The sequence below is a fragment of the Tachypleus tridentatus genome, chromosome 13, assembly GCF_004210375.1.
Source record: "Tachypleus tridentatus isolate NWPU-2018 chromosome 13, ASM421037v1, whole genome shotgun sequence".
Taxonomy (NCBI): domain Eukaryota; kingdom Metazoa; phylum Arthropoda; class Merostomata; order Xiphosura; family Limulidae; genus Tachypleus; species Tachypleus tridentatus.
The window spans coordinates 18,575,213-18,601,777 of record NC_134837.1 but is presented as its reverse complement, the minus strand read 5'-3'; the positions used below and the strand labels follow the sequence as shown (position 1 = coordinate 18,601,777).

General features: G+C 34.4%; 1 protein-coding gene across 1 annotated transcript; it reads right to left on the bottom strand.

Moving 5' to 3' along the window:
- Positions 1-6,448: 6,448 nt before the first annotated feature.
- Positions 6,449-26,565, bottom strand: LOC143240809 (uncharacterized). Its single transcript, XM_076483910.1, has 3 exons — positions 26,274-26,565; positions 10,213-10,338; positions 6,449-8,133 (listed from the first exon to the last, which is right to left on the bottom strand). The coding sequence occupies exons 1-3, from the start codon at positions 26,563-26,565 to the stop codon at positions 7,400-7,402; spliced, it is 1,152 nt and encodes a 383-aa protein (XP_076340025.1). The 3' UTR covers positions 6,449-7,399.

Here is a 26,565-nt window from a genome sequence, read left to right as displayed (position 1 = left end):
AATTGTAGATTATGTTCTGTACGATATTTCACACTGAATACTTGAGTAGTCTCCGCTATACAGAGAAACGTATTGAAGAGAAAGGATCTTTGACAATATAGAAGGAAATAATTTAATGCCAATAGACAGCTGATTAAGTTGGGGGACTCGATGAAAAAAATTCAGTAATTGAAGGTGGTAACTTATTTAACTCATTCTTTGGACACAATTTACGACTTATATGGAAACTTCACACGGGGGTGTTCTAATAATTCGGCTGGAATGATCTAAGTTAGTATTTTGTTATTGTTGATAAGTGTTTGTTTTCATAGCTTTGAGAATTAAACTAAAATGTTATTTTTGATGGTTTGTTTACATTTAAACAACTTACAACACATTCCAACTTTTAAGTTGTGTTAAGACAGAATTCGCACAACCCTACAATTTCTAAATCTTTAGTTGTATTTAAACACAAATCTTTTTACACTTTCCAAAAGACAAAATTATCGTATATTTTGACACCTTTCCAACTCTTCAGTTTGATGGTATTTAGACAAAATTATTGCATATTTCTGCACTTTTCGAAACGTTCAGTTTGATGGTATTTAGACAAAATTATCGTATATCTCTACACCTTTCGAAATGTTTAGTTTTATGGTCTTTAGACAAAATTATTGTATATCTCGACACCTTTCTACACTTTCCAACTCTTCAGTTTGATGGTATTTAGACAAAATTATTGCATATTTCTACACTTTTCGAAACGTTCAGTTTGATGGTATTTAGACAAAATGATTGCATATCTCTACACCTTGCGAAATGTTCAGTTTGATGGTGTTTAGACAAAATTATTGCATATCTCTACACCTTTCCAATTCTTCAGTTTAATGGTATTTAGACAAAATTATTGCATATTTCTGCACTTTTCGAAACGTTCAGTTTGATGGTATTTAGACAAAATGATTGCATATCTCTACACCTTGCGAAATGTTCAGTTTGATGGTCTTTAAATACAATGCTCGCATCTATTTACACCCTACTTCACTTTTGAAACCTCAGTTACGTTAAAGAAACAACTCGCATTTCTCGCCACTTTTTTACACTTGCTAGCCATTCGATTGTATTTACGTATAATGTTCATACCTTCTACACCTATTTGCACTTTCTAACCCTTCAGTTGGTGTTGCGTACAAAGTTCATACCTTCTATACCTATTTGCACTTTCTAACCCTTCAGTGGTGTTTAGATACGAATATGAGCCTCCTATTATTTTCAAATATTTCACTCAATCCCACTATTCGTTGGTAAAAGAATAGTCCATGAATTGGCGGTGGGTGGTGATGACTAGCTACCTTCCCTCTAATCTTACACTACTAAATTAAGTACCGATAGCGCAGATAGCCCTAGTTTTGCGAAAAATTAAAAACAAACAAACAAACAAACAAACAATAAGTTATTTTGCAGTTTTGCAACAAAATATACAAAGAAAATATGTTTTACTTAAATTTCATGTCCTGAAAAACCCTTGGTTTCTGCGAACTCATGGTTCGATTCTTTTTTAAAGAGGAAATTTTGAAAAGGAGAGCGTTCTATCTTTGTGGTAATGTAATACATTGTTTTGTTTTTTTTAATTTCGCGCATAGCTACACCAGGATTATCTGCGCTAGGTGTCCTTAATTTAGCAATGTAAAATTGAAAGGAAGGCAACTAGTCATCACCAGTTCTTGGGCTACTCTTTTACCAAAAGAATAGGGGGATTAACCATCATATTATTATGCCCTCACGGTTGAAAGGACGACCATGTTTTGTGTGATAGGGATTCGAACCCACGATCCTCATCATATTATTATGCCCTCACGCTTGAAAGGACGACCATGTTTTGTGTGATAGGGGATTCAAACCCACGACCCTCGGATTATAAATCGAGTGCCTTAGCCACTTGGCCATGCCAATGCGATAGGGAAAATTAAATTATATTGTATAACTGTGTATACGTTTATTAATGACAGCTAGTCATAGATAGTATAGTTGGCGCCATCAGAGCAAATGCAAACGGTGACTTTTGATATTACGTACAACTAATTACTCAAAGTAACAGTCTGCTTGCAAAATAAACTAAATTATTCAATTGAAGTTGAATCCATTACATAGTATGAAATGTCTTATACGTTTCAGAAGAAAATTAAAAATTAAAGTCGTAAATCTGTAGGAACTGCGGTCGAGGAAAGGTTAGCTTCACGTGACTTCAGTGAATATCTTGGTATCAGGCACTTGAGAGAAACAGTTTCGTAGAACAACAGGTTTGTTTAGTAGAATAGATTTAGATATTCCGAGTGAATATATCCATGCCTGGCATTGGATCACAGAACACTGATGAATAAAATGATATTAATCATTTTAGTGGAATATCTTCACAGAATACACGGAATAAATATAATTGTTACAGATATATTAATGGAATATCTTTACAGAACATATGGCGTTCACTGATATCATGCATATCAGTCGAACAGATCTACTCAGCACGACTGACTATCTTCATGCGAGAAATCTTAGCGAAATAGGTTCACACATTACTGGTGATTATTCTGATATCAAGGCATCATTATATCTTGCTTGACATAACGCTAGGGATAATCTTGATATAAGGCATATCGTTAGAACAGTTTTACAAAACGTCTGTGAATATCCTAATCTCAGACATTTCAGTGGATTAGGTTCAAATAATGTCAAAATATTTTGGTTTGAGATATCTCATTGTAATGTTTACATTCAGCACCTCTTGATGACGAAGATAGATTTGGAATAAGTTTGCTTAAAACGAGTGAGCACCCAATTACCAAACATGTTCTCAGAATAACTTCACACGACCCCAACGAATATCCTTACGTCATGGAATCATTTCACACAGCAAAATAAATATCCTCACGTTAAGCGTGTCAGAGGAATATTCAGGTTCCAGGTTACCTTGTATTTGTTTTAGAATTAAAGTGAGAAATTTAAAAGAAACTTGAAACTAGCTGACTATGTGAAGTAAGTGTTGTTTCCCTTCTAGTTTCTTGGTAAGATATATAATAAAGAAACTTGAAACTAGCTGACTATGTGAAATAAGTGTTGTTTCCCTTCTAGTTTCTTGGTAAGATATATAATAAAGAAACTTGAAACTAGCTGACTATGTGAAGTAAGTGTTGTTTCCCTTCTAGTTTCTTGGTAAGATATATAATAAAGAAACTTGAAACTAGCTGACTATGTGAAGTAAGTGTTGTTTCCCTTCTAGTTTCTTGGTAAGATATATAATAAAGAAACTTGAAACTAGCTGACTATGTGAAGTAAGTGTTGTTTCCTTCTAGTTTCTTGGTAAGATATATAATAAAGAAACTTGAAACTAGCTGACTATGTGAAGTAAGTGTTGTTTCCCTTCTAGTTTCTTGGTAAGATATATAATAAAGAAACTTGAAACTAGCTGACTATGTGAAGTAAGTGTTGTTTCCTTCTAGTTTCTTGGTAAGATATATAATAAAGAAACTTGAAACTAGCTGACTATGTGAAGTAAGTGTTGTTTCCCTTCTAGTTTCTTGGTAAGATATATAATAAAGAAACTTGAAACAAGCTGACTATGTGAAGTAAGTGTTGTTTCCCTTCTAGTTTCTTGGTAAGATATATAATAAAGAAACTTGAAACTAGCTGACTATGTGAAGTAAGTGTTGTTTCCCTTCTAGTTTCTTGGTAAGATATATAATAAAGAAACTTGAAACTAGCTGACTATGTGAAGTAAGTATTGTTTCCTTTCTAGTTTCTTGGTAAGATATATAGTAAAGAAACTTGAAACTAGCTGACTATGTGAAGTAAGTGTTGTTTCCCTTCTAGTTTCTTGGTAAGATATATAATAAAGAAACTTGAAACTAGCTGACTATGTGAAGTAAGTGTTGTTTCCCTTCTAGTTTCTTGGTAAGATATATAATAAAGAAACTTGAAACTAGCTGACTATGTGAAGTAAGTATTGTTTCCTTTCTAGTTTCTTGGTAAGATATATAATAAAGAAACTTGAAACTAGCTGGTCATGAGAAGTTATGTTTCAAATCTTACTCTTTCATAGGTAAGATATATGAACCAATAAGTTTGAAACTGATTTACAATAAGAAGTAAGTTCTAGCTTGGAACTAGGTGAAGTAAAAAGTTCCTATCTTAGTGTTACACTAACTCTCTAGTCCTCATACTAGTGTTTCACTAGCTCTATAGTCCTCATACTGGTGTTTAACTGACTCTGTAGTTCTCATACTAGTGTTTCACTGACTCTATAGCCCTTGCATTAGTGTTTCACTGACTCTATAGCTCTTGCATTAGTGTTTTACTGAAAATAGAGTCCTCATACTAGTGTGTTACTGACTCTATAGCTCTTGCATTAGTGTTTTACTGAAAATAGAGTCCTCATACTAGTGTTTCACTGACTATATAGTCCTCATGCTAGTGTTTCACTGACTATATAGTCCTCATGCTAGTGTTTCACTGACTGTATAGTCATCATAATAGTGTTTCACTCACTCTATAGTCCTCATACTAGTGTTTCACTGACTGTATAGTCATCATAATAGTGTTTCACTCACTCTATAGTCCTCATACTAGTGTTTCACTGACTGTATAGTCATCATAATAGTGTTTCACTCACTCTATAGTCCTCATACTAGTGTTTCACTGACTGTATAGTCATCATAATAGTGTTTCACTCAATCTATAGTCCTCATACTAGTGTTTCACTGACTGTATAGTCATCATAATAGTGTTTCACTCACTCTATAGTCCTCATGCTAGTGTTTCACTGACTGTATAGTCATCATAATAGTGTTTCACTCACTCTATAGTCCTCATACTAGTGTTCTACTGAGTCTATAGTCGTCATGCCAGTGTTTTACTGACTATATAGTCCTCATACTAATGTTCTACTGACTCTATCTTCCTCATACTTGTGTTTTACTGACTCTATAGTCCTCATACCAGTGTTTCACTGGCTATATAGTCCTCATACTAGTGTTTTACTGACTATATTGTCCTCATAGTAGTGTTTTACCGTCTCTGTAGTTCTCATGCTCATGTTTTACCGTCTCTGTAGTCCTCATACTAGTGTTTTGTTGACTCAGTAGTCCTGATAATAGTGCTTTACTACTTCTTGATATTTATCTTACTGTTTTAACGACTGTGTAGTCTTTAGCCAAGTGTTTAACTGCCTTTATAGATTTATTCTAACGTTCAATTATGTTGAAATGTAGATTCTACAGAGTTACTTAAGTGCTTTGTAGGCTCAAACAATTAATTATTTCTACGTTAACACTGAACCTACTCAAAAGTCTACCTATTCTACCCATTTCTCTTACGATAGAGGATACATAGGTTTAAATATTGTAACTTTTACCTAATTTGGTTCAGTTAGGCGCTTTATAAACATAATGTAATTTTAAAGATACTAATAACTTAAGCATTATTTTATGACCGCTCAGTAGATTTGTATACATCTTAAAAGGTTAACGAGTTGAGAATAAATTTGTATATATAATATAGACGTATCATATGGAGTTAATGTATTAAGCATATGCACATACTTCTTAGGAAGTGAGTGTTTTATGTATATATATAACACAGATAAAAGTACATGTTACAAAGTGAGTGTATATATATATATATACATTTCTTTTAACGGTGTACAGTGAGTAGCAGTGCCTTGGACTCCGTTCATTTATGATAATAATTAATGGAGGGGTGGTTGTAATATTAGAATTTATAAAGTTATCTATAAGTACATATGGAAATGTACAGGTTGCTATTTTTACAAACAGTTTAACGTTCTATAGGCCAACCTGAAATTAAAACTAGGCTTATGTCTGTTCTAGAATAAAGAATGAACAAAGGTAATGAATCATAATGATGGCTTACTTGGGATAGTTTGCAATATGGAATATATTTATATTATCGTTTACCTTAAAAACAAGTAGTAAAGAGGAGGAACAAAAAGAGGAGCTTAAATATATATCTACCACTCTTGTAGGTTTCCCGATAATTATGAATTTGGATCATAACTACATATGAAGTTAATTACACTGTTAGCAACCGGTAAAGTATGGGTACAAGGTAAGTTTGTTTGTTTTTGTTTTTGAATTTCGCTCAAAGCTACTCGAGGGCTATCTGTGCTAGTTGTCCATAATTTAGTAGTGTAAAACTGGAGGGAAGGCAGCTAGTCATCACCACCCACCGCCAACTCTTGGGCTACTCTTTTACCAACGAATAGTGGGATTGACCGTAACATTATAACGCCCCCACGACTGAAAGGGCGAGCATGTTTGGCGCGACGGGGATACAAGATAAGTAAAAAAATATGTTATGTTCTGTGTGTTAGACTGTATTCCGTACTTTTAAAACTCAAGAGAAACCTACATAAAAAAAGAAAGAAAAACCTAATTTATTGATTAAATAGAGAGGTTTATAAAACGTACTCGAAACCAGAACTTCATTTACTTTCCTTGCTAGTACAGTACAGAACCTCACAGGTTCAAAATTATAAATAAGAGCTTCTGTGTGTTCGATGGAAAGTTCATACTAGACCTAAGTCACATATTTTTAATATTCTCGAAATGACATTGTATACAATACTTAACAAGGGTTTTTAACATAAGATGGAAAAAGAATGTCGCGTTTTAAAGGCACGTGTTCAACTTATTCAGGTTACTGCTCACGTTAAATGACTACATAGTACCAACAAAGGAAATGGGAAAATTTGGAAGTTTAGATGCATTCGTACCTTTTCTGTTTTTTTTTTTTTTCGATAAGCATAGAAGCGGATTACAGTTATAAACAAACGGTACCTAATAAGGGGGTTAACATCCCTACTTTTGTAACACAACAGAACCATATCCACACGTTTTATGTTGATCTAGTAAACAGTTGATAAATTACAAACAAGAGCAGCATCTGTTCAGATAATGATTGCCTCCATTACTTATGGCATGGAGGATGTTGAGCAAGGACAAATATCTATTTCTTTTGTTTCAGATCGGCACGATAAGACGTTTCTCTGATGGACAAACACGAACATTGGGCATGTTCTTTGAGCAACACATATGGATTACTTACAAAAAGGAAACTATAATTAGCGCAAATCTTTTTTTTTTCTTCTATGCACTAACTGTCACAAACATCAAGAAGTTGAAAGGTTACTTGATGCCCATATCGTTAAGATGACAAAAATTGAGTTAACAGAGCTGCAAGTTGATGATGTACTGTGGTGCAAATTAAACAGAAGTTCCAAATCAACTGGAGAAGACCTACTTGCTAACATGTATATTATCCGCTTTCATTGCGTCACGGGAGTTAAACAACCTTGCACTGTAACCGTAAAGCTCAGCCAGGGATGGTTAACAATATCCAAACCGTTTCATGTTTGGTGATCATATTTCTGACGACAACCTCCTGGACTGTTTGGATACAACTCAACCATTGCTTCTGTGAGCTCCGTGTCTTCTTCAAGGTCCTCGTCTTGATGAACTCGAAGTAAGGCTGATCTGTTATGTTTAGGACACTGATTGTCGAAAAGGACAAGGTTGTCTGAACAGTGGGGTTCTTCTCTCCTGCGAAGGTGAGGGGGTAGAGGGGGCGGGGGTGGAGGAGGGAGCGGAGGACTCTCACTGAATCTGTGATAACTACAGTAAGGATGGTGTTGGCTGCTATCAGATACAATTGTAATTGTTTCTTGTCTAGTGGGCGGAGATATTGGACAGTTGTCATTTGCTCTTGTCACTGAAGAACCACCGTTTGGAAACTTATCAAATACAGTCAGATCTATCTCGGGTACGTAACACCCATCTTCGTCTTCTTCTTCGGGTTCTGTATCGTCGCTATTTCGAGATCCCGTTGCTGTCTTGGTATTTGGGGGTTTCCTAAATGTCCCTAAGTTCTTTTCCACGCTGGCAACTTTGTGGTCCAGGTCTGCCTCCATCGACACCTCCTTAGAGCGGCGCAGCCGATATTCCCGCTCTTGCTCCTTTCTTTCTTTTATCTTGTTGTAACAGGATATTGAGATAGACAGACACATACCGAACACTAGAGCGAAGAAAACCACCAGAATGATGATCATATGTTCCGAAGATAGAACCACACTTGCCGTGGACCCTGGAAAGTTAAAGGAACACCTACACTTTCATTTGAAATAGAACCCCTACACTTTCATTTGAAATAGAACCCCTACACTTTCATTTGAAATAGAACCCCTACACTTTCATCTGAAATAGAACCCCTACACTTTCATTTGAAATAGAACCCCTACACTTTCATCTGAAATAGAACCCTACACTTTCATCTGAAATAGAACCCCTACACTTCCATCTGAAATAGAACCCCTACACTTTCATCTGAAATAGAACCCCTACACTTTCATCTGAAATAGCAACACTTTCATTAAAGACTTCATCTGTTTGTCGTTAAACATATATTTAAAATCGAACTGATTTTAATTGTGCTATGAATAATAGTTAAAAGCAATACTAAACAATTTCAGAATCACAGTATACGTAATTAAGAAACTGCGCATAATAAAACTGAAGTATTTAAGCAAAGTAGATAACATTTCATTTCACAACTCACCAGTTACCGTAAAAAAGAAAACGGCCTAGAAATTTGGAGAAACAAAAGAAAAAAAAACATCGTTTGCGATAAATGCTTTAATATTCAGCGGAATATGAGTACAATTTCTCTATCGGTTTTATGCGAGGCTGTTCGAAGATCTGAAGTTAAACTATGGAAAGAGAATAACCAATCAACGACAGTAAAGAGGATGCCGGATAATATTATTAGTAAGTTTATTTACGGATTATTATCCATGAGCTTTTTAGCAGCATGGAGCAACGTTAGAAACTACACAAGTGCAAATCTAATCCTTGAAACACGGAGCTTATAGTGCTATGAAAACCTTCTCAGCGTAATAAGGATTTACAGAACAAACACGCGCAGAATAAAGGAGCATTGCTGAGAAACTCTCAAAAGCATGCAACCATAGCGATTTCAGTGGTTCAGTAGTAGAAATTCTGTACGTGCTTCTAAAAGAAGTGTGAAATATTGAGCATGAGAGCTCATCTGTAAACATTTTTTCAGCAGCCATCTTTCATCACTTACCCAAAGCACTGCTTTTAAAATGTTATGAATAAATTTGGTGAGGGTGATAAAACTTGTGAGCTCAGACACTGAAACCTTTTGTTAGATGAAATATGCTAAGATCTAAACTAGCTGGAATAGAAAGTCCTTCAATGGTTAAGGGGTAGGCTTGAGGTCTTATAACGCTTAAATTTGAGGTTTGAACCCTGTGACAGATTTTTTTGCAGAATATATTCAAATCACGAACGTAACTCGAATAACGTTTAAATTGGGAAATACATTAAAACTTAGCCAGATATACACAATTCCCCGGTCTTTCAACGACTACCATAAATAGCGTTTTTATTGTTCACAAACCTTAATGAGCTTTGGAATTGTCGGTAACTGTCTACTAAATACCCTTAGTGGGATTGCTAATGGCGAGTGTGTAATATTACGATTATTATTCTACTAACGGGACTGTTAAGGAGGATGAGTGTATTCCATAGCTGCATATTGTTCTCCACTTACTAACTCAATATTTGTATCTTCCATATTTATCTGATTACATTTGTCCTCCACTTTGTACCTGAACATACGTTTTTCTGCACGTACCATATAAGGATAGGTTGTTTACAGTTATTAACATAACATGTGGTTTCCTCCATTTACCAACTGAAAAAAAGGTTATCCTTTATTATCATCTGAGCATATGCCGCTTGCGAACTGAACACAGGGAGTTCTCTAGTTTTAAACAGAACACACGGTTTCTTCTACTTACAAGTAGAGTACAAATAATCGTCTAGTATAACAGAGCACACGTGGATTACTCGACACACCATGATGCCTTTCACTTACTAACTGAACCTATGGTGTCTCCTACTTACCAACTGAACCTATGGTGTCTCCCACTTACCCACTGAACCTATGGTGTCTCCCTACTTACTAACTGAACCTATGGTGTCTCCTACTTACCCACTGAACCTATGGCGTCCTCTACTTACCAACTGAACCTATGGTTTCTCCTACTTACTGACTCTGAACCTATGGTGTCCCCTACTTACCAACTGAACCTATGGTTTCTCCTACTTACTGACAGAACCTATGGCGTCCTCTACTTACCAACTGAACATATGGTGTCCTCTTCGTCGTACCGGTATTTGCAATTGAAATGTCCATTGCACTTAAGAGCTTTGGCTACACACGTGCCGTCTCCACAGTCAAACTCTTTGGTTTCGTCACATTTTTCTGCAAGAAAAAGCTTAACTGTTACCCATATCGTGTCAAAAGTGTTCAAATATAAACAGCACTGAACAGAGAACTGCAGCCACGTCAATATATCTTCGCTATAGTAAAGCTACTCTTTAGTTTGGAATGTTACTGATCTAAATATGAGCGACGTGTTTTATCCTGATACACTTTTTTTAAACCGTGATAAAAATATGCCTCAAATCATTAATAATGTTAACACGCAAGGTATCTATTCTGTAATGTCTTCAAAACGGATCAACAATATTTAATAATTATACTCCAAAGTAATCATTTTTAGATATATCTTTGAAAACCAGATGCAGGGTGAGGATCATGGCGGCCTTACGAACCTGTTAAACACGGTCTTTACAAGTCTGCTAATTTATGTAACATTGTATTCCTAACTGGCTTCAAGCAGCTTTCATTAAAAATACTATAACTCCTTATCAACACGTGAAAGAACCTATAAACAAATTGATATAATAATAACAGCGTGATTTGTTTATTCAGTCATATCTTCTTCGTGTTAAAATCAATTCGACATCATTGAACACTAAGCCTAGGAAATGTCAAATTAATAACAAATAGACACCATTCAGTTTGGACACATAATACAAGACATCCAATGGAACAGATAAAGGACAAGTGAAGAAACAAAAATGTCAGATCAAGTCACTGTGATTCATCCAATCTCTCTATCTGCATTATTGTTTCTCGCGGTCCCAGCTACCGCGCCCTCCGGCGGTATTTCAAGGCGTTTTCACCCGGCTAATCAGTATCACGTGAAAGATGCCGCTGCGAAACACTCGGATGTTATTCAAGGCGTGTTTGACGAGTCAAATACAAAGTACGTGAAACGCCGCCGCACGAATATGCTATTCTGATCCCGGTGTTATTAATTAGAATATTACAAAGGATTATAATTCTGTATTTCCAGACCTTTATGCTGTATTCGATGCGGCAAGACATAAGAAGTGTTAGAAATTCTGCCGTCTTCTGTCCAATATAATGAAAATGTACCAGTAGTATACTCGAGGCACAATAGCTTAGTTAACTAAAATTAAAATCATGGGTTTGAATCTCGCTCAGTTTCAGCTTCCAGGTGAAACTTTATTTATTCAGGATTATTTAACCACTTATAAAGTTGCTTTATGAAGATGTTTTAGTGTGTCCACAGCTGAAAATAAAGAAAACAAAACAAATAATATCTGCCTATGTAAGTTTAAGCTTTATTTTAAAGTCAGTGTAAGCGTTAGTAAGTTTTCGATCTCGAAATATGTGATAACTGAACAGCGCTCTCTGGTGGCTGAAACATTAACCATTTTACGCTCCGAATGAGCTGTTGTCCATCCCATAAATTAAACTACTGCTGATATAACGAAATGCCAGCTTTGCGATGCAAACTTCTAGTATCTGTGAAACATAAACTGAGTGATCTCTGGGATAAATAATATTAGAGCTCACAAAAAATCTGAATACTAAACTTTAATTTTCTTTCTTCTTAGAAGTTTTACGTACGAAGAATTTGTATAAGGTATGATACATTTTGACAAATAATTAATACACTGTTAAACATCAACGAATTTTATCTCTTGACTTTAACGTCTGTTTAATTATAACGCAATTTTTAAACATACATTTTTTAATGATAAATACCACTGATGCACTGACACTTACTAGAGGACATAAAAAGATTATATCTTGCTGAATGATTGAAAACTTGGAAACTATCAGGACAGACTTCTACTCAAAATTAAGGTAAAACATTTAATGTGACTCGCAATTAGGAACAGTAAGTAAATACTGACTAAAGTAGTTCTGACGATATAAAGAAACTTTCCTTTGTCTGGAATAAAACGTTTCAACTAATCACGCAACGAACTTATTAACCGAAACAAAGTAATTAAAGATTTCTAATTGTCTCGGGGCGTAAATAGTTTTAGTCATTCTACAAACTTTGAAAATAAATGTGAATAAAAAACTTTATCAAACTCTTAACACATTATTGTTTTTATTAGAATAATGGAGGAAGGATAAGTTGGAGAACAACATGAAACTCTCTAATGGATAATAGTGATAATAACTTGGAGAATAACATGAACTTCTCTAACGGATAATAACTTGAAGAATAACATGAACCTCTCTAACGGATAATAACTTGGAGAATAACATGAACCTCTCTAACGGATAATAGTGATAATAACTTGGAGAACAACATGAACCTCTCTAACGGATAATAACTTGGAAAATAGCATGAACCTCTCTAATGGATAATAGTGATAATAACTTGGAGAATAACATGAACCTCTATAACGGATAATAGTGATAATAGCTTGGAGAATAACATGAACCTCTCTAACAGATAATAGTGATAATAACTTGGAGAACAACATGAACCTCTATAACGGATAATAGTGATAATAACTTGGAGAATAACATGAACCTCTTTAACGGATAATAGTGATAGTAGCTTGGATAACGACATGAACCTGTGTAACGGAAAACAGTAATAGTAGCTTGGAGAACAACATGAACTTGTGTAATAGATAACAGTGATAACAACTTGAAGAACAACATGAACCTGTGTGATGGATAATACTGATAGTAATTTGGTGAACAACATGAACCTGTATAACAGAAAAAGAGTGATAGTAACTTGGAGACGAAACGATGTAACGGAAAACAGTAATAGTAGCTTGGTGAACAACATGAACCTGTATAACAGAAAAAGAGTGATAGTAACTTGGAGACGAAACGATGTAACGGAAAACAGTAATAGTAGCTTGGTGAACAACATGAACCTGTATAACAGAAAAAGAGTGATAGTAACTTGGAGACGAAACGATGTAACGGAAAACAGTAATAGTAGCTTGGTGAACAACATGAACCTGTATAACAGAAAAAGAGTGATAGTAACTTGGAGACGAAACGATGTAACGGAGTAAAAGAAAGAAACATTTCTAGAACAGATGAACCAGTACAACGATATGCTGTGTCTACTAAGGGAATGAAACCCTGATATACACGGTCAAACAGATTATATGCTGTGTCTACTGAGGGGAATGAAACCCTGATTTTACATAGTCATACCGGATTATATGCTGTGTCTACTGAGGGGATTGAAATCCCTGATATTACATAGTCATGATTATATGCTGTGTCTACTGAGGGGAATGAAACCCTGATATTACATAGTCATACCGGATTATGTGCTGTGTCTACTGAGGGAATGAAACCCTGATAACATAGTCATACCCTGTATAACAGAAAAAATCCCTGATATTACATAGTCATACCGGATTATATGCTGTGTCTACTGAGGGAATGAAACCCTGATATTACATAGTCATACCGGATTATATGCTGTGTCTACTGAGGGAATGAAACCCTGATATTACATAGTCATACCGATTATATGCTGTGTCTACTGAGGGGAATGAAACCCTGATATTACATAGTCATACCGATTATATGCTGTGTCTACTGAGGGGAATGAAACCCCTGATTTTACATAGTCATACCGGATTATATGCTGTGTCTACTGAGGGGATTGAAATCCCTGATATTACATAGTCATACCGGATTATATGCTGTGTCTACTGAGGGGAATGAAACCCTGATATTACATAGTCATACCGGATTATATGCTGTGTCTACTGAGGGGAATGAAACCCCTGATATTACATAGTCATACCGGATTATATGCTGTGTCTACTGAGGGGAATGAAACCCCTGATATTACATAGTCATACCGGATTATATGCTGTGTCTACTGAGGGAAATGAAACCCCTGATTTTACATAGTCATACCGATTATATGCTGTGTCTACTGAGGGGAATGAAACCCCTGATTTTACATAGTCATACCGGATTATATGCTGTGTCTACTGAGGGGAATGAAACCCCTGATTTAAGCATTGTAAATCCAAAGGCTTACCGCTGTTCCACTAAGGAATAACAGAAGAGTAAGAGGAGCAGGTGGAACATTGAAACTGAAGGAGACAAACAGGAGAAACGAGTTTATTGGAATCTTGGAATAAACTTCGACTGAACCACCGAAGATAAACGAAAATAAACTACAGTTAATTAAGTAACAATTCCCTAAACAAAAGTAAAGCAGACCAAGTGGAACATGAGGTTGAAAAAAGTTCGGTAACTTACACTACACTTTTGAAAACAAAAAGGATGAATAGATACAAATTCATATAGTACGTTATTGAGAAGTTTAGTACAAGATATCTGGATATCATAAATAACACTCGTTATCTTATATATGTTTATTACTTTTTGAGATTAAACGATCGACACCACTTTATATTAATTTGTGTTTGTGAATTTATTTCTTCGCAAACTCTTCAACAGATTGAATTTAGGAGAACCACATTTGGTAGGTAGATTCAGAGTGGCTTGAGGATGTCTTTCACTATATGGCGTAGAGCGATACCTTTATTTATGATTTTTATGTTGTATCGGGGGCGCTAAAAAATAGGCATAGGTTTGTGGGATTGCTGAACACAAATTTGGGATGCGATTTGTATTCCTGTTTCTTTCCTTGGGATCCTGGGGCGCCATTTTAAAAAAAAAACTGTGTTGTTATCCCAATCACAAGTTAGCCTGACCAGACTTAGCCTTACACACTCAAGTATCACAAGCATATATCTTAACGGTTTTTCTTTTGTGTACCAAGTCCTCTGGAATAGCTATAGAAGAAACTGGGATTAATGGAGAAGCTTGACCAATACATTGGAATCTCTGTAAATTGTGATGGGTTCTTTGGGCATTTCAGCGAAGCGCAGGTAAAATGCTTACTATTATAAAGCTTCTTTATATTTTAGCCACTTTGTGTAAAATTTTGAACATTTGTTTTTCCTAAATAATAATAATTAATAATAACAATAATGCCAAAATGTTAACATCAATATATTTTTTCTGCAGAATTTTTGAAGCTAAATTTAGTGAGCGAAGAAACTCGGTCAAGTTAAACACTTTTAAAACACCGAAAGAGTTAGGGTATTGTTTCAAATATCGAGTATTTTTTCTTAAATTTTCCAGACGTACGAACAAAGTGACATCTAGCGTGAGCTTGAGACTCTTGGACATTCTTCGTCATTTTTTCTCCCATTTTAACCTAAATACAAGATCAAAAGCATTGTTGAAAGAAAATAAAAAAGAACATATAAGTAATTATTAAATAATCAAATCTAGAAAAAAAAAGAATTTGTTTGACAAAAATAAAAAATAAAGTAAACTGTTATTAATTACTTGAAGAAACTTTGTGGTTGGTTGGAAGATGATGCGGTGTTCAGGGCTCTTTAGTTTTCGTGACAAAGACTTTCATGTCGGTAACGTCATATCGGTCGGAAGGACTAAGCTGCTTGGAAACAAGTAAGTCAGTGAAACCTTCACAACAAGATCTAAGATGTACACAAAATCGATCACCGAGTTTACAGACTACTTATCCAATACATAGCTTGCGACATCTCATACACTAGAGGCCCAGCACCATGACCAGATGATTAGGACGCTTTCTCGTAATCTGAGGGTCGCGGGTTCGAATCCTCGTGACACCAAACATGCTCGCCCTTTCAGCCGTGGGGGCGTTATAATGTGACGGTCAATCCCACTATTCGTTGGTAAAAGAGTAGCTGAAGAGTTGGCGGTGAGTGGTGATGACTAGCTGCCTTCCCTCTAGTCTTACGCTGCTAAATTAGGGACGGCTAGCACAGATAGCCCTCGACTAGCTTTGTGCGAAATTCAAAAACAAACAAAGACTAGCGTCGGTTCGAGCACCAGTGCAAGTGTTCACGTTGCTTCAAACCTCCTGCCCTCAGGGTAACCATTGGGTCAAGGTCTAGGTTCTCAGAGCACAAAATTAACGTTTAGAAATGACGTTCTTTATGTCTTAGGGATTCAAAGAATGGTACTCTCGGTAAATGAGAGAAGTTGTCAGCGTCAGTGATTTTGTAGTGTGTTGTGACTGTAAGTGAGCATCCATATCTACGGATAGTGTTGTAAAACTTGTATTTAATTTATTTAATGACTGGGTGAACATTTTCGGTAACTTAATGAATTGTTCTAAAAGTCGTGGGTTCGAATCCCTGTCGCTCCAAAGATGCTCACACTTTCAGCCGTGGGGGTGTTATAATGTGACGGTCAATCTTATTATTCGTTGGTAAAAGAGTACCCTAGAGCTGGCGGTGGTTGGTGATGACTAGTTGCCTTCCTTCTAGCCTTACACTGCTAAATTAGGGACTGCTTGCGCAGATAGTTCTCATGTAGCTTTGCGCGAAATAAAGAAAAACAACCAACCAAAAGAGACTCACAATTAAAATGGGTATGTAACTTTTGTATTGTTTTGTTTTCAAGTAGGTTGTCATAGTGAGTTGGCCAGGTAGATCTTTTTCAGCAATGATATGAGTTTAAGACGAATAAACGTTATTAAAAAAGTAAACTTTTCTAAAGTGAGGTTATATTAAGACTGTTGTATCACAGAATTCATAGGAAATGTTGACCAGCTAGACTGTGGATAAAAAGCTTGGATAAACTGAACTGTGTATAATATATGTCGATTAACTGGGTAGTGGACAGTGACGTCATACAGCTAAATGTTTTTTCTTTGCTATTAGTTGTGAATTAATAATAATAATACAAACAACAAGTGGGATTTTTTGTTTTACTTTTCATATTGTCAGATATACAATGTTAATTTGATTAATTTATTGGTTTCCAATAATGGCAGTTTGGATCATTAAAACAGTGTATGGATAGCATTTGGTAGGAGCCTGGCATGGCCAAGCGTGTTAAGGCGTGCGACTCGTAATCCGAGGGTGGCGGGTTCGCATCCCCGTCGCACCAAAGATGCTCGCCCTTTCAGCCGTGGGGGCGTTATAATGTGACTGTCAATCCAACTATTTGTTGGTAAAAGAGTAGCCCAAGAGTTGGCGGTGGGTGGTGATGACTAGCTGCCTTCCCTCTAGCCTTACACTGCTAAATTAGGGACGGCTAGCACAGATAGCCCTAGAGTAGCTTTGTGCGAAATTCAAAAAAACAAACAAAACATTTGGTAGATTCGTTCTCTAATGGGCACGACGCCACTAGTTATGGACAACAAATTGGGGTCAGCCAGATAGTGGTTATGAATATTAGTTAACAAACTTTGGTGATTACAGTTCTGATATATGATCAATAATTTATTGTCAGATTTATATCGTATTGTAGGCCGTCACTAACAATGGTGGATTTTTGTTTGTGGTCAATAATGGCGAGGTTCTTGACAGTCAACATTGTGGACGTTTGAACAAGAAAGTAATTCATTGATTAGCTTGACCACGTTGTCCATGTTGAATCTTTTGAAATATAAATACTGATCATCAGATGCGCCATATTTGAGGATGTTAGATGCATGGATATTGCTGATCTGAGCGTTATTATTAACAGTACTTATTACCAGAACTGACAGATTAAACAGATAGTGACTGAATGTGCTCTGATTAAATGAGGTGAGATTTACATAATTAGATCAAAAGCGTCTAAATATTTCTATTGTTGTTGACTGCAATAACCTAATAGAACAGAAAGTCTTTTAGAAATAAGTGTTTTAAAGTGAGAAATGTTATTTTGAAATATAATCATGTTAACTGAGGCCACTACATTTATGAATCTATTTAGTTAAAAAAATATTCACTTTCATGCTGGTTTGTCGGAGTTATTTTATGATTTATTTACTGTTTTTCACATGTAACTAGACACATTGACCTATATTTCAACGATAATGGAGTAAACACAATACTTCCAAGCTATTTGTCTTGTATTTAAGACTTCATGAGTTTTTGTTATACGTTTGTTAGATGTTTATTAGATAGTAAAAGACGATGTAAAAATAAATTGCGCGATAACCCATACGGACTTTATAATGAATCGTCCTTACAACGAATAATTGTTATAAGGTTTTGCGTATCATAGTTATGGTATATTAAGGAAGAAGCTATTACTCACTCACTCGATCTTCGCAAGAAAGATAGGTTCGCTGACCTAACATATGAAGGACACGAGCAGAGATTTGTTGCAGATGTAATAAAAGGAACAATGGAGGTGTTTAAATCAAAACGTCTTATTTATTGAAGGAAAGAAACTGAATTATTACACAAGTAATTGTCAAAGTAGAACTTCTGCGGACAAAGGAAATAAAAGATGGGGATGTAAACGCTACTGTGACACGTGCAGTCAGCAGGATTACAAAATAGTAAACGTTACTGTTGCACGTGCAGTCAGCAGGTATACAAAATAGTAAACGTTAACGTGCAGTCAGCAGGTATACAAAAATAATAGCGAGTCTTGAGTCCTTCTCAGTAAGAAGGAACTGTTTTCTTCAAAAGTTAAAGCAAATCCGATTTGAACGTGCCTTTGTGTATTATAATACACGTTTCTTGTAGCTGACCACAGCAATGATACAGTGCAAATTGATCAATTTCTCGATCGTCAAGCTACAACAACTGACATTTCTGACAGAATTTAACACGTGACTAAAGTCGGATTAGTATGTTGAAAGTCCGAAGTTTAAAAACAGTAACAACAATGACTTGTAGATAAGAAATGTATATAATAGTTGTTATAACTAAAACAAGCCTACACAAAAATAAAATTAAAAATGCTGCACCAATTGAAAGGATCCGAGGGTACAAGCTATAATGTGGAATATAAAATGTACCCTAGGTTTTGGAGGTGAATGTTAAAGAAGGACCCACATTGCAGTGGGGACACACAGTCTATCAGTCTTAACCTCCATTCGTCAGTCTCACACAAAGATATAAAATAAAGAAATAGCAATAGAAATAAAAATAAAATAATAGATATAGAAATAGAAATTAGGAGAGCTAGATGTGGGTGCTCAAGCCCGCAACGTTCCACACCTGTATCACCTTTCAGTGCCTGCAGACAGTTGTGGGAAGGTGACAGGTCTCCAAAGTAAAGAAGAAGAAGGAAACAAAGTTTCTGAAAAATAAAAATAAGGTATTTTGTGGGTAAGTAAGTTAAATAAACTTACCTCTTCCATTTTGGTAGCGAGACACTAATTGGTAGCTCAGTGAAAGAACTATCTAGTATAAAGGGTCACATCCAGTTATCTAAATTAACTAATATAACTTCCAGCCACCATCTACTGTAACTATCATGCTCTAAACAAGCCTTTATATGCGGTAAGGTGTATATCCACACACACACACACACATATATATATATATATAAAGTATTGGCAAGTTGTTAAATAACCTTATTCACAATTTAAAATAGTTATCAGACATTTCTTGTAAAAGTTCTTTAATTTTTATTTCTATATATTTGTTTAATACATTATTATGTTTGTTATACAATAGTTTAATAATTTTAGTTAAGGTTTCTTTATTAAATCCATTAACTATTAATTTTTGTATCAGTATTTCAACGTTACTGACAAAATATTGTAATTTATTACAAATTTTACAATATCTGAATAACTGCGTAGTTTTTATGTTTATAACAGAAGGGTATGATACATTACTATTGAAAGAAGGTAAACCATAAATTGGAAAGGTAAAATATATTCATTGATATCCTTATTAATTATTTTAATTTCTAAATCTAAATAATGTGCTTCCGTATTAGATATAGAAGTACTTTTAATTTTTAATTCTACTGGATAAATAGTGTTAATAACATTATTTATTTCAGAGTTATTTTTACTAATTAAATCATTTATATGTATGTCTGTAAATTCATGTAAAAATATCTGAATTTGTGCAATTTTCGATAAATCTATTCCCATAATAGTAAAAATACAAATTTGCTGTACAAGTAGAATATTTAGCGTTCATTAGAACACGTATTACTTGTTTAAAAATAGTTAGCGTTCATTAGAACACGTATTACTTGTTTAAAAACCTTGTTATTGAAAAATATATAATTGTCGTAAATACAGAAACTTAATATATCTTACATGTTTTTGAAGCTACATTTTCTTTCTTCCAGTTTTTATGAAAGGATAACAGAACTGTTATATTAATGAATTTATAAAAAATTAATATTTTAATGAAGTTGTGATGCACAATGTGGTGAACTAAAATATGTGAATATTATTTATTTGTTCACAATTTCTTAGACATGTTAAAATGGGTTGATTATTTTTTATTATTCAAAAATTATGTTTTCTATTATTAACACATATGTTTTTTTTATATTACCTAGTAAAATATTAAATAATTTGTTTAATAATTATTCTTATTGAATTAGAAATAGATCTAAATTTAATTGGATATTTATAGAGTTTGGGAATTGCATAAAGAAAATGTAAATCCACATAAACATTTCGTTTAGTATAGAGTTTATTATAAGCGTTAATGAAATTACTAATTTTGTTTTGATTTTTTGAATTTCGCACAAAGCTACTCGAGGGCTATCTGTGCTAGCCGTCCCTAATTTAGCAGTGTAAGACTAGAGGGAAGGCAGCTAGTCATCACCACCCACCGCCAACTCTTGGGCTACTCTTTTACCAACAAATAGTGGGATTGACCGTCACATTATACACCCCCACGGCTGAAAGGGCGAGCATGTTTGGCGTGACGGGGATGCGAACCTGCGACCCTCAGATTACGAGTCGCACGCCTTAACACACTTGGCTATGCCGGGCCAAAATTACTACTTAGTGTACCTTTAGATTGGTTAATAAGTTTAAATGTTTGTGTACTATTGATTTCTTTTATCATAAGTAATGCATAAAACTTTTTATAAATAATACCAGTATTACAGTTAGCCTTATCAATGGGAACTATAACATATTTTTATTGTAATTCTTGAATTTTATTTTTTTAACTGATAAAACGATAAATCTGTATATCTGTATGGTATTTCTTCAATTTTATAGAGGATAATTTAATTTTTATATTTTTAAGTACATAAAACTTCCATTCCAGAAACTATTTAGGTGGATAAGATGTAATACAGTTAAGTTTTAAAATATATTCATCAACATTGTGTCTAATAGATTTTATAACATTTTTCTTATTACATTTTGTGGTTATTCTGCATTTATATTAACTTTTGAGTATTTCATGTGATATTTTAACTTTTTCTAAAGTTACCAGTAACAATATATTTATGAAAAATGTCAATAAATCAACTATGTTTACACTCAAAAGGGAAGTTATTATCTTCATCTACCTATAACTTGGTTAAAAAACTTGTACAATATATAGTAATGGACCAATTAGAACTTCGTATTTATAACTGACTGTAGACTTTAAGCTTTTCAGTGAAAAATATTGTTATAGATTGATGAATTATTTTAGAAATCTGCAAGTCAATGAATAATTTATGCCTAAAATTAATTACCATAGATCTGATTTGCAATTTCTCTTTTTCAAAACTTGATCAATCATTGACTTTTAATCGATATTTCATAACACCTGTAAGTATGATCGTTTCAAAAATTAAAATTTTTTATTACATTAATTAATATTCTTATTTTGGGAAGCTTAAGTTGATACATCTTTTTAAAAAATAATTTACCTACACTAATACTAGAATAAAAATATTGTCCAAATTACTTCAAAAATTTTGAAAATCAATCCATTATAATTTGTTATATTCTTTCCCTCTAGTTTTCTTATTTTTATCAGAAGGTTATATATAAAGACAAAAAATAACAATACAGTTGTCATTACTGAAACTCTAAAGCATTAGAGTTATTAAACTCTTGGTTTACTCCATAACAATATTATGTTCTTAGTTTCAAAATGTAGAAATTCTCTAGTTGAAATCTGAGTGTCTTCGTTAACAGTTTATAATATAGTTATCTTTATAGAGGTAAAAGGGAGAATTCTAAAATGTTCTAATTTTATGAAACTCATTAACTTGTTTTTAACTTGAGATCAATGAAAATTTATATGTATATGCGATGGATTTGAAGTTTGATCCACATATTTCATATTACATTTAGGACATGTTAATAGATGAAGTTTGATCCACATATTCCATATTACATTTAGGTCATGTTAATAGATGATGTTTGATCCACATATTCCATATTACATTTAGGACATGTTAACAGATGAAGTTTGATCCACATATTCCATATTACATTTAGGTCATGTTAATAGATGAAGTTTGATCCACATATTCCATATTACATTTAGGTCATGTTAATAGATGAAGTTTGATCCACATATTCCATATTACATTTAGGACATGTTAATAGATGAAGTTTGATCCACATATTCCATATTACATTTAGGTCATGTTAATAGATGAAGTTTGATCCACATATTCCATATTACATTTAGGACATGTTAATAGATGAAGTTTGATCCACATATTCCATATTACATTTAGGACATGTTAATAGATGAAGTTTGATCCACATATTCCATATTACATTTAGGACATGTTAACAGATGAAGTTTGATCCACATATTCCATATTACATTTAGGTCATGTTAATAGATGAAGTTTGATCCACATATTCCATATTACATTTAGGACATGTTAATAGATGAAGTTTGATCCACATATTCCATATTACATTTAGGACATGTTAATAGATGAAGTTTGATCCACATATTCCACATTACATTTAGGACATGTTAATAGATAAATTACATTTTGTATTTTACAAAATAAATGTGTGTAAGTTATAGAGTAAAAAGTATTTAGAACAGGACATGTTAGACATCTTTTGTTATCACATTTTATAACATAAGCAGCAATATCTATAATCAGCTCACTGGGCTAAATTATAGTTTCACAATATGTCATTAGTTAAGGCTATCAAATTCAATTTCATAAAGATTGAACAATGCAATGGAAAGTGCGACATATTAATATTCTCTTAAATATATATATATGTAGCGTCATGGAAAGTAAGGTTTATAGAATTTACAAATACACGGCTATAAATCTCTTTATTTTTAACTTTTTGCTCCAGTGAAAGCAATAAGTATTCCGTTTCTGTCATGTTGTATTTATCATATGCGTTGGTTTATTGAATTCAAAGGCTCTGCAGGCGCCAGTATCTTTATAGGCAGTAAAACCAAAAATTCTGAACTAAATTGTTTTGTTACAACGTTAAACCAGCGAAAAGAAATGTTGCAGATTATGTTTATACATCAGTTTTGGTTGAACCTGCAGAGAAAAAATGTATTTGTTTTTAGTTTCAGTCCACTGGGCTTAACAAATAATAATTAATAGTATCCTTATACAATTAAAAAAAACACGGGAATAATAGAGTTAAAATTTTATTACGAATAGTTTAACTAACTGTATTGTAATAACAGACCAGGAAGAATAATTCCTCATGTCAATAGTGTTCTAAAGCAATTAAAACAGCATGTATGGATTTTGACAAAAATAGACAATTATTTAAAGCTCTGGATACAACTGTGATAACTAACAGTGTAACATAAGTATAATTATCACAGACTGTATTGTGATAACACAACAGGAACAATAATTTGTCTTATCAATAGTGTTATAAAGTAAATGAACTAACCTGTGTGGACTTCGATGGAAAAGAGATAATTATTTAAATCTCTGAATACAACTGTGATAACTTACAGTGTAACAAGCATTTCTATATACGTTTGACTTATCTTAATATGTTATTAACAAAGAAGTTAACCTGAAGATGAACTAAAAAGGTCTAAACGTTGTTCTCTGCTTATCAGTAAAATGTGTTAACACCCATACCAGCCGTTCTGAGATACATTTTTATTCAAGTGGGTTTCTCGTCATCAAGAATTCCAAGGAATGTCTAATCAAAGCAAAATAAAGAACATTCTTTTGCACAATTAATGAATTTGATCAACAACACAACATGAATATTGTTATGAACATTTTCTTCATGTTGTTCTCGGTTGGAAATTGTCTTCCAAAAAACAAACTAAAGAAAATGTAATAATTTATCACTAATTCCTTTTGCCCGCACTTCATCTCTACCATTGATAAAAATTGAGGAAGAAAGGAAGACTGTACATCTCCCACAGTATACATTCTATCTACTCATCATGCAGCTACTCAAAGTATCAGGAAGGTTTGTTGTGTTATTAAACTATTTATCTGCTGCATACCCCCTCAATACTCGAAACCTGAACTTCAATCCTTATCAAATCTAAGGCTGAGCAACAGATGGGGGAGAAGAAGGGGGTACATAAGGAGCAACAGGTGGGGGAAGAAGGGGGTACATAAGGAGCAACAGATGGGGAGAAGAAGGGGTACATCAGGAGCAACAGATGGGGAGAAGAAGGGGTACATCAGGAGCAACAGATGGGGAGAAGAAGGGGTACATCAGGAGTAACAGATGGGGAGAAGAAGGGGTACATCAGAAGCAACAGATGGGGAGAAGAAGGGGGTACATCAGGAGCAACAGATGGGGAAAGAAGGGGTACATAAGGAGCTACAGATGGGGAGAAGAAGGGGTACATCAGGAGCAACAGATGGGGAGAAGAAGGGAGGTACATCAGGAGCAACAGATGGGGAAAGAAGGGCACATCAGAGCAACAGGTGGAGGAGAAAAAGGGGTACATCAGGAGCAACAGATGGGGAGAAGAAGAGGGTACATCAGGAGCAACAGATGGGGAAAGAAGGGGTACATCAGGAGCAACAGGTGGAGGAGAAAAAGGGGGTACATCAGGAGCAACAGATGGAAGAGAAGAAGGGGTACATCAGGAGCAACAGGTGGAAGAGAAGAAGGAGGTACATCAGGAATGAAAGGTTTAACTCGGGAAGGAAAAGACATAAATAGAAATCTTATGTGGTATCTCTCTTTACCAAATGTGATTGTCCTCCCATGCTGGTAAATAATAAAAGCCATCTGTTCTTCCTTTACTTAAATTAATAGCTTTGGTGCAATAATTCTCATGTAGAGACTATTGAGAGAAATGTGCCCTCTGGTGTGTGGGGAAAGTCATATATACAACAGAGTGCGAATAATTGTTTTTGTATTTTGATCCACTCACGACCTACTACCAACCATCCATGAGAAGGGAGCGCCTGTCACTCTTATAATGCATCCACAAATTACAGTACATGGAAAATTTTGTGGTTTAGCACGGATTTCGAACCACACTCATCAGGTCCAAAATCTTGTGCTCCACCTAAAGGCTAATTCGAGCTCGAGAATTTATAAAACAGAAGACTGTGGCGAAAGCTAATTAATAAACTTGTTCATATCTGGAAATAGGAAGTTTCATATGCAAAATAATTCACTTGTATTCTTGTTTATTGTTTACGAGTTTGTAACTAGTCTTATAGAGAGAACCTGTAATAGAGTTTATATGAAGTAATACACATTACGTTATCCTAATGGATAGTTTTGTGCTTAATTACAAACAAACACACAAATTGTTCACCACGGAGAATAAAACACTTCATTTTTGAAACTTATCAAACTTATGATTATGTTTTTATTATAACGTGCTAAACTACTCAAAGGGCTATCCGTATGATATCAATCACGTGGCACGAAATTTAGCATGTCAGTTCGGAAACTCGACACGAATCAACTGACCAATAAAAATAAACGGGAGGTTCTAGCGAATAAATGAACTTTACAAATAATGCAACTCTCTAGTAACTGTAACTTAGAAACTTAGTTATCAAAACCAAACATTCAGCCAGCTTGACTATCCTTGGCATTTTTAATCACAACGACCAATTATCAACAGAGATATAGCATCCTATAGCAGAGTTTTAAATATTTTTGAACTGGTGCCTCCAAAGAGAAACTACCATACGTTTCAAAATAACATTTTTCACGTAGTCAGTTTGAGTAGAAACGAGTTTTGATCACATATAATAGAATTAAATTTGCCATCAAAGAAGTGTGACATTTCGAATTTATACTAAAACCCGCCAAACCACGAACTAAATCCATCTTTAAAAATCTCGTAGTATGAGCAAAAGCATACCTGATTCTCTGAATCCAGTATAAAGGATTCTGAAAATGCCATCCAAAGCTTGTGATTGGGCAAAGTATCGAACGTGCAAGATGTTCTTTTCTGACCGCTGCGGTTCTGTTGCCGTTCCACAAAATCTGTCAAGCCTGTCGTCCACGCTGAGGCTATCACCGTAAATGTCGATGTAGTTAAGGTCACAGTTGTTTGGATGAGCAAGTTGATATTTTGGAAGGTCAGATACATCTACAAGGAAAGAAATAAAAGAAGGTGAAACTGTTTTCTTTTCCAGAGGACAGGTTGTCAT